This window comes from Leopardus geoffroyi, chromosome C2 (assembly GCF_018350155.1).
Source record: "Leopardus geoffroyi isolate Oge1 chromosome C2, O.geoffroyi_Oge1_pat1.0, whole genome shotgun sequence".
Taxonomy (NCBI): Eukaryota; Metazoa; Chordata; class Mammalia; order Carnivora; family Felidae; genus Leopardus; species Leopardus geoffroyi.
In genome coordinates this window covers 25,679,711-25,693,843 of record NC_059333.1, presented here as the reverse complement: position 1 = coordinate 25,693,843, position 14,133 = coordinate 25,679,711, and the positions used below count along the sequence as shown (strand labels likewise).

The following is a 14,133-nucleotide window of genomic DNA, read 5'->3' as shown; positions in this document are numbered from 1 at the left end:
CAAGTTATAGAAATTGACAATAATTGCAATTGATGAGATTTTTATTTTTTTATTTTTTATCTTTTTAAACTTTTTAAACATTTATTCATTTTTGAGAGACAGAAACTGAGTGTGAGTGGGGGAGGAAGAGAGAGATGGGGAGGCACAGAATCCCAAGCAGGTTCCAGGTTCTGAGCTGTCAGCACAGAGCCCGACGTGGGGCTTGAACCAACGAGTTGTGAGATCATGACCTGAGCCAAAGTCAGATGCTTAACCAACTGAGCCACCCAGGAGCCCCATCTGATGAGATTTTTAATAGCTCCTTTATTTCCTGATGTGTTTATTGCAACCCTAAGCCATTTGGCTTTTTCATATTTAAAATGCACTTCTTTTCTGTTTGTTTGTTTTAAGTACTTGATTCTCTAAGTTCAAATTTGGGAAATTTTATTTGGAGTTTATGACTCATTTGAGCTGCCTATGTAAAAAGAGAGAAGTCATTGGCTGAGCAATTGACACTCACACATAGCATGTCCTATAAAACCAGAAAATATTCAGAGAATTGATAATGAGAATTTTTTCAAAGAGTACTCTAGAAATCTCTCCTGTCACTTCTAATGCTGTATATTAATAAGTTAATTATTACTAGAGTTACCTTCATTCTGGTCTCTATTAACTTTCAATTTCAGTGTATTTGCTTTCAGATATATACAATAAAAGCAAATGTTTACACCTTAAATTTTGCCACCTTGTATCTTTTTTATGATACCTTCTATACATTGGTTTTTACTTGTTTTAAAAATTAAGTTCTTTTGTGAATTATTTTTCTTTCATAACTTTGACCTTTTAGCTCTCTTTGCTCTAAAAGAAAAAGCAATTTCTTTTGCTAGTTTCGTTTGCTATGTAATTGGTTTGTATCTAAGCCAGAAGAATCATGAGTTCTCTTAACAAGCGTTTTTTTGGAGTCCTGTGTTTAAAAGTTCATATTACAAGTTTACCAGGGAATCATTTTGCTTTTATAAATTGATAATAATAATTAAAAAATAAACTATAAAATGATTCCATGGAGGAATCATTCTTGGGAGAGTGTATCCTGTTTTGATTGGTTCTTTTTTTAAATATTTATTTACTTTTGAGAGAGAGACAGAGAGTGACCAGGGGTGGGGCAGAGAGAGAGGGAGACACAGAATCTGGAGCAGGCTCCAGTCTTTGAGCTGTCAGCACAGAGCCTGATGCGGGGCTCGAACTCATGAACTGTGAGATCATGACCTGAGCTGAAGTTGGAAGCTCAACCGACTGAGCCACCCAGGCGCCCCTTGATTGGTTCTTTAATCCTAATTCATAGTAGCATTATGAATATAGTTCAAAGAATCAATGCATGCTATCTTTTTTCCAGGCCAAAAGGTGTGCTTTGCTGACCTCAAGCATCCCTGCTACAAAATGGCCTACTTCCACGAACTGTCCAGCCGCGTGAGCTTTCAGGAGGCACGCCTGGCTTGTGAGAGCGAGGGGGGGGCCCTCCTCAGCCTGGAGAATGAAGCAGAACAGAAGTTAATAGAAAGTATGTTGCAAAACCTGACAAAACCAGGAACAGGGATTTCTGATGGTGATTTCTGGATAGGGCTTTGGCGAAACGGAGAGGGGCAAACATCTGGTGCCTGCCCAGATCTCTACCAGTGGTCTGATGGAAGCAGTTCCCAGTACCGGTGAGTAGGGATCTTGAGGAGTTAAATGTGCTGTGGGGGACTCGAAAGGGAGGAGGGAGATTTCTGGGTTTTTTTGTTTTGTTTTGTTTTTTTTTCTTTTTTTTTAAAATTCAAATAATTTCTATAAATTGAAAAAAATTAAAATTGTATTTACAGTCAAAACCCTTTAGTGATGAAAATCACAAGTATTTCTAGGTGAAGGCAGAAATATTTCTAGGTTAACAAGACCAGATTTGACTTTGGACTTTAAACAAATTGTAAATAATGGAGGAAGAAATAGGTTATTTACAGAAAATATCTACATATGTCCTGAGAGGTACAAATTTGGTGACAGAAGAGACTTACATACATGCTGGCATCTCGGAAGCAGTTCTCGAAGAGCTTGATTTTATTTTGTTGGATTTTAAGAATGCCTAAGGTCCTTCTTCCTCCTCAATTTTGGGAGCCAAATAGAGCCTTACATGTACCATAGCAGCAATTTTATACTCTACAACAAGGGGTCCATCTGCAGACGTACTGAGTGTTACTGTAGGAGAGAGTGCTGGGCTTTTGTAAAGAGGTTCGGGTATCTCAGTGCAAAAGTCAGCTGAACTGGCTCATTCATCTCTATGGTAACAGCTTCTTCCTCTTTATGGACATTACTTGGTTGAGGATGTCAGAATAGAATGGGCTAAATGGGTGATGGATATTCAGAAGGGCACTTGTGATGAGCACTGGGTGTTACATGTAAGTGATGAATCACTAAATTCTACTCCTGAAGCTAGTATGGTACTATATGTTAACTAACTGGAATTTAAATACAAAAAAAACTTGAAACAAAACCAAACCAAAAGAATAGGATGGTTGAAATCACTTAGAGGTGTTCCTGCTGCTCTGTTTGCAGAAACTGGTATACTGATGAACCTTCCTGTGGAAGTGAAAAGTGTGTTGTGATGTATCATCAACCAACAGCCAATCCAGGCCTGGGGGGGCCCTACCTTTACCAGTGGAATGATGACAGGTGCAACATGAAGCACAATTACATCTGCAAGTATGAACCAGGTAGGAAGTCCTGTAAGGAGGTACAGCAGATGTTGGGCGTATTTGCTTCTATTTTTATCTTCACTATTTGTATTTAGGCTTCACTTCCTTTGGATCCTTTTGTTTCTCTGCTATGAAACGTGGAATTACTTTGTACCTTGTCACATCACTTCAGTGTACTGAATTATACTTCATGCTCTAGAGCAAACTGTCCAATCAGTCAAATAGAAGGGAGTAACTAGACACATCTGGAGACATGTCTTTAAGAGAAAAGAACATTTTTCTGTGAACGTCAGAGTGTTTTGGAAATAGGTTTTACAAAGAACGTGTATCTATTTTTAAATATTGTAAATAGTTAGTGTAATGTGTGTGAAGTAGGTATAAGTCACCAGAGCACCTATAGATTTACACACGTGATCTTTGGGTGATTATCTGGTGAGTTTAAGGGAACAAAGCAACTTTCTCCTGGAACATTAGCTTATCATTTGTTGGCATGTGCTTCTCAGTGAAAGTCAGACTGATTATGGCTCATTGAACCACAGTGGAAACAAAAGTGGGGACCTGTGCCATGTTCCTCCCATGATTGTCATTCTTTGGAAGATACCTCCTTAGATGGCTTTTGTTTGAAGTCTCCACCTTCTTGCCCGTGAAGCACGTGGGAAGATTGCATTGACCTGAGCTACACTGGTGTGTTTTCCTGTTGAAATAGTAAATTTGAATTAGTGTGAAGAGGACAGATCGACTAAATTAAAATTTGACCAAAAGTAGACACTCAGCAAAAACTATGTAAAGTAATTCTTTTTAATGACCTAATAAAGTCAAACTAGATACTTAGGCTTTAAGATTTTTTTTTTGATGTTTTTCTCCTCCTCAGTGTTGGGAAGTATCATTTTAAATCTTTTGAGGGGCTGTCTACTTGACCTCATAATGTGTTCATGGAAGGCAATTACCATCAAGTACTGCTATTTCCATTATTCTCTTGAAATTACATGATTCCTTTTCTCATAAGACCTTAAAGCCCAAGGGATTATTTGGATTAGATTTACCCTTCTCTTATATTTATCCTGCTCTTGAGTATATTAGCCAGCTTTCTATATCCCTGGTGAGTTTATTCTTTAAAGCCGTAAATCCATCATTACCATCCTAGAAGCCTTTGCAAAGCCAAATCTGTTATGCACTTATGTTCTTTGTCTTTATTTTTTTATTGGAAAAATATAAAGTTGAAATTCTCTGAAGTTTTAAATTTGTGACACTATGTACTTGAATGCAACAAAGTATGTTACAGAGCATTCTTTAATACAACATCTTTTTCTCCTTTCTTTGAGCTTTTAGGTAAACTATTTGACCCTTTGTACATTTGTCTATTTTCTTTTATTTTGCATTCATACTTGCCAAATTATTCAGGACACTATCAACCTCAGAATCTTCTTTACTTGTTTTACATTAGGTAATTTAGGTTCATATTACTCAGGAAAGAGCATTTAAGATAAAAAATATTTTCTTCTTTATCTTCTATATTCCACCTAAATCTTCAAATAACCTGTGCTTTGTGAATAAGATTCCTTTATGTATTTTTTTGTTTTTGATGCACATGTACAGTTTTATAGTTACAAATATATAACTATGTGTATAGCATTTTTATTCTTTATTTTAACTGGAATATTTTCATCTTTGTTTATTTTCTATTTGTTAACCTTCTTTGAGCTTAGTGTTTTGTTTTTAGGGGATGCTGGTTTGATGAAATTTCTTGCTTATATGGTCAGTGCTTTTTTAGTGGAGAATGATTAATTTCTGGTGGCGAGGGATTAAAGGAGTAAGCAGTGGGATTTATTAAAATTTGTGAATTAGACCACTTATTTTGAACTTTATTCTCCAGTTACACCTGAAGTACTGTGTGATTTGAACTTCATCTCCTCTTTCTGCCCCTGCATGCCATCTAATATGAGCAATGATATCTGAAATAATAAACAATTAACCTAGTAATTAATGAAGAAACTGAATAACTCACTACTTGATTTTTTCACTCTTCTCTATTTTTTTGTTATTGTTCTGTGAGTTACATATCTACTCTTTGTGACTGTCAGTGTTTTCCTAAGACATTTTTAAGGGGATACTGCTGAATCTAATTTTTGTATTCATTAAAATTGCATTATGCACTCTTGTTCTTAGACATTAAATATAGTATACATGGGATTAACTTTTTAAAATTTTGTTAATCAGAAATTACATCAATTAAATATTTTTAAGAGTATTTTCAAAAATAACCAGTTCTGGGTTGCCTGGGTGGCTCAGTTGGTTAGGCATCCAAATTCAGCTCGGGTCATGATCTCATGGTTCACAAGTTCAAGCCCTGAGTTACGCTCTGTGCTGACAGCTCAGAGCTTGGAGCCTGCTTCAGATTCTGTGTCTCCCTCTCTCTCTCTGCCCCTCCCATGCTCATGCTCTCTCTCTATTTCTCAAAAATAAATAAAAATATTAAAAAAATTTAAAATAACCAGTTCTATGTTTAATAAATAGAATAATATCTGTATTATTTATTCAGCAAATACCAGTTGAGCACCGCCTGGCATAAGGTGCCTCAGTTCTGTAGAAAAATGAGTGTAGGATAGGACCATATCTAAAACCTCCAGGAGGCTATTAAAGTGTTAGGGTGAGATATGTACACAAGGGTAATAAATATTATTACAGGATGGTGTATGGTAAACTTCCAATAAAGAGAGACTACGTGGCCAAATAAAGAGTAGCAAATATGGTATTAAAAATAACTTAACATTATAAACTAATTTAAAATGTTGCATGTGTGTTTTCTTTTCCATCATTTGACAAACATAAACAAAGAATTATATTTTTGAAGCAAAAGACAAGTTTACAGGTTTTTTTCTTACTAATTCAGTTTACTTTCACTGAACTGTTAATTTAACAAACAGTGCCCTAGGGGGAAAAATAGGTGGCACAGCAGTATCAGATCATGGTAAGAAATTTTGACACTTTTTAATTGCATGGCCACTGAGGAGGTCTTGTCTCATAAAACCAGGAAAGAAATAACCTGCAAGCCTTAATTTATTATTGTTTTTTTTAAAAAGAAATAGACACTACTCGAAAGCAAATCTAAGTATGGCATTGTTTTTCTGGGACAGAAATGTGCTTTAGAATGTTGTTCCTTGAATCATCAATTCCCAGTGCAATCCGTGTAGTCATCTGCTGATTATTACTGCAAGGAGAAATCTAAATATTATACTGATATGCTTGTCTTTTGAATTGCAGTTAGCGTCTCACATTCTTTTATTATTTTTTTTCATGTTTATTTATTTTTGAGAGAGAGCGATAGAGCATGAGCGGGGTAGGGGCAGAGAGAGAGGGAGACTCAGAATCCAAAGCAGGCTCCAGGCTCTGAGCTGTCAGCGTAGAGCCCTACACGTGTCTCGAAACCACGAACCATGAGATCATGACCTGAGCTGAAATCAGACGCTTAACAGACTGAGCCACCCAGGAACCCCAGTGTCTCACATTCTTATGCTCTCAATTCCTGCTTCTCTTTGCCTTTCTTTGTACCTGCTTGGTTTCATTACTGCCAAAGCAGGCTGTCATCAGTATAGATGCGCTGTTGATTCGTAAATGCAGATTTGGGTTGCAAGGATTCACCAAGTAGATCCAGTTGCAAAGATTCACCAAGTGGATACTTTATTCAAAGATAATTAAATGATGACTTTACAGTTGAATAATTTCATGTACCTTTTTTACTCTGAAATAAAAGCTATGATGTTTACATTGTTTTATAATAAACTTTTATTTTCATCTACATTTGTATTTCTTTTTTTATCATTGTATATGTTGTGTGTACTTATTATTTACAGAGATCATTCCAACTTCTCCTGTAGAAAAGACGTATTTTACAAATCAGCCAGGAGATACCCATCAAAATGTGGTTGTTACTGAAGCAGGTAATGAATTCACGTGTTTTTAACTCCTCTATCAAGAGCAGAAACTGTAGTTTTAAACTCTGCTTCATGTTAGCCCTAACTTTTCTTATTGCTTATTGATGGGGGCAGTAAATTTGGCCTCTGGAATTTACTTTTGAACTAGGTTAAAACAGATAATGCTAAGCTAGTTTTTTGAATAGAAGAATCTATTTTGTTTCCTTTTGATTTTTCACCTCAGGTAGATGTATCTAGTAATAAACCAAGTAATCCACATGGAAACCTGGATTCACAGGGAACTTCCCCAACAACATGTAAGCGTTATGATGTACATCAGCACATTCAGCGGCCGGCAGACAGTGGTGTGCTGGTAAATGTTTAGGGAGAGACCAGTGTGGGAGTGGATATAAAAGAAAAAGCCTGATTTGTAGCCTTTGCAGATTCCTGTGGTGTATTATACTCCCACCATGGCTGATTTCAAGCTATCAAGGTGACATCACTGGTGAACAGGGTGGACAGAGTACGTATAATTAGCTCTCAACCCAGCTGCCCTGAGCACACCAGTCTGCAAAAGAAATCATGAAATCCCAGTGCAGATTGCACATTCCGATTAGGATTTGAATCCCAGTCAGAAACTGCTCTAAGAATTAGTTTGGTGCTCCTTTTTGCATGGTCCTGTGATTTTTGGACAGAAATCTTGATATTTCCTAGTTGCTTTGTGAAGATTGAGCCAAAGAGCCAAAGTCTCAGAGTCTTTCCACAGGTGATCTAAAATGTGAGGAAGAGTAGGACATACTTTCTCTTTTTCTTTACTGTTCTATATAAAGGATCATGATGGTATTTTGAAAAGGAACGAAAATATTTCCTGAATCCTTAAAATGCTTGAAGTTTCATGTCAGGGGCTCAAGAGTAGGTAAAAGCATAGCAAATTACTCTCAAAATACCCCATCACTGGACCTCAGATAATAATATATCTTTAGTTAATAAAGGACGTGCTGTACAGTAAAATGGATAGTTTGATCTAAGTCTGGTCCATTTTGAACAGAATTATTCAGATTGGTAATGATGACAACTTTTGATTTGCTAGCTAAATGCACAGTTTTTCAATTTGCTTTTCTTGTATGAACATGACATTAAACCTTAGTGCTTTTTACTTTTCAGGTGCCTGATTTTAAAATCATTCAGAACATCTAAACCTAATTAAAAATATTAGTAAATAATTATATTAGGAATATTTTCCCTTTTATGACATTGAAAAAATGTTCAATAAAGTCATTTTAGTCTGTATGGGACTGAAGTGTGGCAGTTTTTACTTTTCCAAGAATACTTAATATTGTGTAATGGAACAGGACTAAAAAATGATTCATTTTAGAATTTAATTAAGATCAAGTCTTTATGCTTCTGGGGTCTTGTGTCTCTGGTTTATGACTGTATCGTCAGTTAATTTTTTTGTATTTTGATTTAATCCCAAAGTCTTAAGTATCATCATGGCACTGACCTTATTGGTTAGGATGATTATATGACCAATAAATCAACAATTATTTTAATAATCAGTGCTTGTTTTTCTAAGTAATAGCTGAGAATTAATGAAGTGAGATAGATAAGATTATTAATTTGTTATGAAAACTAGCCTCTATCTGAACTGTAGATTTAATCGTAGTTTTAGAAATATAGACACTGAATTGAAGCATGGCAACCAGTGAAATATGATTTTGTTTTTAATTTTTATTAAACCTGAATATATTAGTTTATTAGGTTATTTAATATTTTGGGAAGAAATTTATTTGTAATTTAATTATAATAATTTTATTTTACCTTGAATTTTTGGGCAATTTTATATAATGTTAGTGTGAGAATTCTGCCTCTGCCATCTTTTTTACTGACTGTTTTATTTCTGTAGGCATAATTCCCAATCTAATCTATGTTGTTATACCAACGATCCCACTGCTTTTATTGATACTGGTCGCTTTTGGAACCTGCTGTTTCCAGATGCTGCATAAAAGGTAAATAATTCATGTATGCAGAGACAACTTAAAAAGTTTTGTGTAGGTTTTTATAACTCTTTAAAAATATTAGTGTAAATTATAGTTTTACTTTGTCTCAAGAAAGTTCTGAATTTTGGAGCACCTGCGTGGTTCAGTCAGTTAAGTGTTTGACTCTTGATCTCAGCTCGGGTCTTGATCTCATGGTTATGAGTTCAAACCCCAGGTTGGGGCTCCACTCCCACTTAAAAAATAAAGAGAGAAAGTTCTGATTTTCCTGTCTGTCAGTACACACCCCGTGTATCCAGTCTAATAAGATAGGCCTTGAATACAGGTTTCATGCATTACCTCACTTAATATTCACAAGTCATATGAGGTAGGTGCCCTTTTGTTTCTGTTTTTCGGTTGAGAAGATGGTGGCTTAGATGGGTTACACAATTTTGCTTTGGTTCTCACAGCTTGTGTGGGTGGTGGATCTGAAATTTGAATCTTTGTAAGCTTACAACATATGCAACTACTCTATACTGACTCTTGTTTCTGACATATAAGCATTAATGCTAAGCCTTTCAATCTTGACCCCAAGTTGTATGCAAGACTTGATTTTTGTAAGTGCACTCTATAATACTTTTTCAAAAATTTAAGTCATAGGCTTTTGTTTATTTCCAAAGGGTCTTCTGAGTAGAGGAAATAAAGTACAATGGTAAAAGTAGGTCACTTTTAGTATGCATCTTCGGCCAAAATGATATATCTTAACAGCAAGATTCTTCGGAGTATTCTTTTATATCTATTTAGCCATATACCCTTGAGTTAGAAGTGAAATTTTTTTCATTTTAATATATGAAATATATTGGTGCGCCTGGGTGGCGCAGTCGGTTAAGCGTCCGACTTCAGCCAGGTCACGATCTCGCGGTCCGGGAGTTCGAGCCCCGCGTCAGGCTCTGGGCTGATGGCTCAGAGCCTGGAGCCTGTTTCCGATTCTGTGTCTCCCTCTCTCTCTGCCCCTTCCCCGTTCATGCTCTGTCTCTCTCTGTCCCAAAAATAAACGTTGAAAAAAAATTTTTTTTAAATAAAAAAAAATATATGGAATATAAATATATATTAAAAGAAAAAGGAAAAGATGTTGGATTTAAATAAGAACATATTTGCTAGAATAAACTAGCCATCTTTGTCAGTATTTTAAACAAGAACTGATCGAGACAGTGCCGTCATCAGGGAAGGACTGCAAATGAAGTCATTTTTCTCTTTGGATTTTAGTTTATCTTCATCTGTTCTGAAATAGACCATAAAGAATCCACTAAGTAAAAAAAGCCCCAGAAAAAAACAATTAAATAGATATAAACTGTAAATGGTTCACATAAATTGTTTAAAGGATCCAAAGTGTGATGTACAGGCTGTTTAAATAAGACATTTTGAGTAATGATAAATAAAGCCTGGCAAATTAATACTACACTTTGTATCCTCTGGGTTTTCCAATATATATGTGAAACACAGTTAGAAATTTTGTAATATTTTGTACAGAAAAAAGATGATAATAAATATCTCATATCTTTCTTCACGTCCTAAGACGAGAGATGAAAAGATGATTAGTCATTGTGAAAAGCAGAGAAGTAGAGGAAGGATGTGATATAAATCCCCCCTTAACCCAGAAAACTGTTAAGGAAGAGCTGTAAATAACAAATCAGCTTGAAAAACCGATTTTAGGGTGTCTCAGTTGGTTGATCATCCTACTCTTGGTGTCAGGTCAAATCATGATCCCAGGGTGATGGGATCAAGTCCAGAGTTGGGTTCCGTACTGTGTGTGAAGCCTGCTTAAGATTCTGTCTCTCTCTCTCCTCTGCCCCTCTGCCCTGCTCATGCTCTCTCTCTAAAAAAAATTTATATATATATATATATATATATATATATATATATATATACACACACACACACACACACACACACATATACATATATACACACACACACATATATATAGATAATAGATCTATAGATAGATCTATAATATCTATGGATAGATCTATTATCTATGGAAAAACATTTATAAAAAAAGAAAAATTGATTTAAAAATATTATGCAGGCATTGTCATCTCTAAAATAAAAATTACTATAGTGCCAATAACTGAGTTTTCTTTAAAGTTTGTTTTCCTTCTTCCAAATAGTGTATTATTGTGGAGATTCTATTCATGCAAAAGTCTTCCAGGTTTTTGAAGATCTATGGAGTTTTCACTTGTTTGAAATTCCCAGAGTGAGAAAATAAACCAAAGTAGGGTACCTCCAGATGCCCGACTTAGATGTAGTGCTTAATTCATTCGTTCTTAGATCCTCCCCTTTTCCTTTCTTCCAGGAAAGCAAGGAGAACCTTCATCAAAGACTCAACTCCATTATCATCTGAGTGCCTTGCAGAAAGTTTAAATTCCAATCTGGTACACATGATGGTTTATATCATTCCATGTCATGTTCAAAATAGTAACTCTTGTTTCCTTAACTGGTAGTAACTCTTAAATGAAATACTAATGCTACACAAAAAAGTTACCTTCATAACTTAACTGCCTTTATTTACCATTTAAAAAATGTCATGTTATTTATAAACTTTGCTTTATTTGTTTTTTTCCTTCATGTTAGAGGACTTCATAGATAAAGATGTGTTGATCTTACTTATTTGGAAGCAAATCTCCAAAACATATAATTTGGACATATTTTATTAGTAGTAAAATTACAGTTAAACTGAAGTCAATTAATATTATATTGTATTGTTCAGGCTTGTTAGGAAGAGTTCTTTTCTTTATTTGAAGGAGTTCTGCCCTCCCCACCTACACTGAGAGTAACTGGAATGCAGTACCTGTGGGGAGTGGGGCAGATGCGGGGGAAGGGAGGTCTGTGTGGGGCAGGAAGTGCATGACACAGTGTACAGGGACCAGAAGTGGTTACTTGATCCAGGTGAGGGTTCATTCTCTGGAAACTAGACCCAAAGGAATCTACATCTTGATAAGTAGCCTAGAGGAGGATGACTTACATAAACTCAGGAATGGGCACTTCTGCAGGAGCCTGAGCAGTGGCCATTTTATGGAAAGAGTGAGGAGACAGCCAACTCTGATACAGGGGCTGGAAATGTGGGCTCAGATTCCACGTCCAAGGAGAGTGAAGTTCAGTCTCAGATCTAGAGGAACAAAGTTATCAAGGCCTGAATCTACTTTGAACTACATTGGTTGCAAAGACTGAAGTCAAACCAAACTTTCAGGGATTAAGTGACTTAACTATAAAAAAGGAAAACTGAGGGATGGAGATTAGGAAGGTCTTTATACTTAGGACAAAAACACTGTTTCAATCCTTTAGCATTAAATGCAGCATATGTGAATGGAAGAATATCCACAAAGCAAAATTTCAAAATCACTTATCAAATAAAATGAAGATTTATTGGTGATTATAATGAAAATTGTTGGTATTGTTTCAGACATATTTGTGGTGTGTGTGTGTGTGTGTGTGTGTGCATGCGTGTGCGTGTGAATGTGTCTGAATTCTGTACTACAAAGGGTCAAACAGAGATCATTCTATTTTTTTCATTATTTTACATGGTCTATTTACCATCTTCACATTCTGGAATAATCTGGAATTTTTTGTAGATATGCTGGTGAGAGAAGAAAGACCCTTTCATAAGAAGGGTTTGCAATATCTCCCCTGGGACCAAAACATGCCTATTTCAGTAATAAGTCTCAGGCATTGAGCTTACTTCTTCTTATGTTTTTCAGTAAAGGAAGAACAAAAACTAGCCCAAACCAGTCCACCCTGTGGATTTCAAAAAGCACCAGAAAAGAAAGTGGCATGGAAGTGTAAGAATCCATCGACTTGGCTCCAGCACAGAAAATAGAATTTTAGAATTCTGGATCTGCATAAGGAATGGCATCTAGAACATTCGCTTGGAATGGCTTGAAATCTCAGAGGATCTGCAAGATGAACTGTAAGCTCCCCCTTGAGGCAAATATTAAAATAATTTTTATATGTTGGTTATTTCATTTACAAAATACGCTGTGCTGACAATGGAGTGAGACATGCTTATCGCTAAAGGATGCACCCAAACTTCAAGTAAATGGAATGGACCATGCAAATAAAATTGCTGTCAACACATTAGAGAAATGTATGTGTTGGAGGCAGTTATTTTTGTTTCTTTCACCTTTCATAAGTTGTAATCTAGTTCACGTAATGTAAATTGTATTAAAGTTTACAGTGTGCAAAAATATTTTACCTTTACATAAGTGTTTGATAAAAATGGACTGTTCTAATATTTATTTTTATGGTGTTTCATTTTTCAATACATGCTGTTTTGATTAAAGAAATTTATCACTATTTTCAGCTGAATCCACACACACATAGATATATTGTCACAGAAAATGTTTCTTTTCTAGAAATGGTTCATCTTCTTTCAGTTTCTCTGCTCTGGGGTCAGACAGTGTTTAGGAAATCTCTTCAGAAATAAGAAGCTATTTCATTAACTGTGGTGTAAATTTACTCAAATATTTTACTTAGAGGCAAGAACTGTCTAATTTCAATTGTGCAAGACATGTGCCTTACAATTATTTTTAGTTTAAAATTCAACAGATTTTGTAATAACTTTGTTAATAGCTGTATAAACAATATTATACTCCGTCTAGAACAAAAACATGGCATACACAATATAAATCATATGTCTTCACATGTTGCCTATATAACCACAAGTAGCTCTCTAAGGGGTTCTGGAATCAAGTTGGTCCTTCCCTTGCCCACAAAACAAAGACAGTTGTTTGGGGGTGGGGATTAGCAGTGAAAGCAGCTGCAGAGTGTGCCTAAGGTTTTCCATAGCTCTGTTCAGCCTCCATTAGCATGTAAGGTGGTCTTATGGTTGGGACCAGGTGCGTCGTCACCACCGTCCATGTGGAGGTAAGCACAGCACACCGACATTTCATGAAGGAGAGAAACTATGATTTAGTGTGAAAATGGGTTGGAGGGCATCAGTGATCAATCATGTGTTCGTGTTGAGGATTCGTCTGAGAGAGTGAACTGCGGCTCCTCTTGTCTTATCTTCTGCTAGTTTCTTCAATGCTTGTGTCTCCTTCTCAAGAGACTTGTAACTATCTGGTCTTCAAATGTCCCTGTGTTCCTTTTAACTAAATAAAAAGTTCTTGTTTCTGACGAATGGCCGTGGGTGTTGTCTAAATCTTTTAAGTGAACAAAATATAGATCTGTTTGCATCAGCACATGAAGATGAAAACAAATTACTGTTAAAGTATGGTATGAATGGAAGTTGGAGTTATAGAGCATTTTAAACCCCATCTTTGCCCTGTTATACCTTTGGTGTTAGAAAATAAAGAGCTTTCATTAAGGCAATCATGACTAGTGTTGGTTGGTGAAACTTAAAGACAAATAGAGATGAGTGGGCATTGGCCCCCTTTCTGCTGCTTGGAGACTGAGGGCATGGACAGCTGTATTGTAAACTTCCATCTGCCCACACTTAGCACCCCCTTTCTCTGCTTGGCTACCCACATTGACTGGGATCTACCT

General features: G+C 35.9%; 1 protein-coding gene across 3 annotated transcripts in view; it reads left to right on the top strand.

Annotated features, from left to right (window-relative positions):
- Positions 1–13,768, top strand: part of CHODL (chondrolectin) — a 32,455-nt gene extending 18,687 nt beyond the window's left edge. For 2 of the 3 annotated variants that reach the window (XM_045501596.1, XM_045501594.1), the window contains exons 2-6: positions 1,373–1,682; positions 2,566–2,723; positions 6,557–6,643; positions 8,520–8,622; positions 12,348–13,768. In XM_045501596.1, the coding sequence (XP_045357552.1) occupies positions 1,417–1,682; positions 2,566–2,723; positions 6,557–6,643; positions 8,520–8,622; positions 12,348–12,432 (699 nt within the window). In that variant the 5' untranslated portion in view covers positions 1,373–1,416 and the 3' untranslated portion in view covers positions 12,433–13,768. Of the gene's footprint in view, positions 1–1,372; positions 1,683–2,565; positions 2,724–6,556; positions 6,644–8,519; positions 8,623–10,945; positions 11,025–12,347 lie in introns of all 3 variants that reach the window. The other variant, XM_045501595.1, reaches the window with a different exon arrangement.
- The last annotated feature ends 365 nt before the right edge of the window (positions 13,769–14,133 follow it).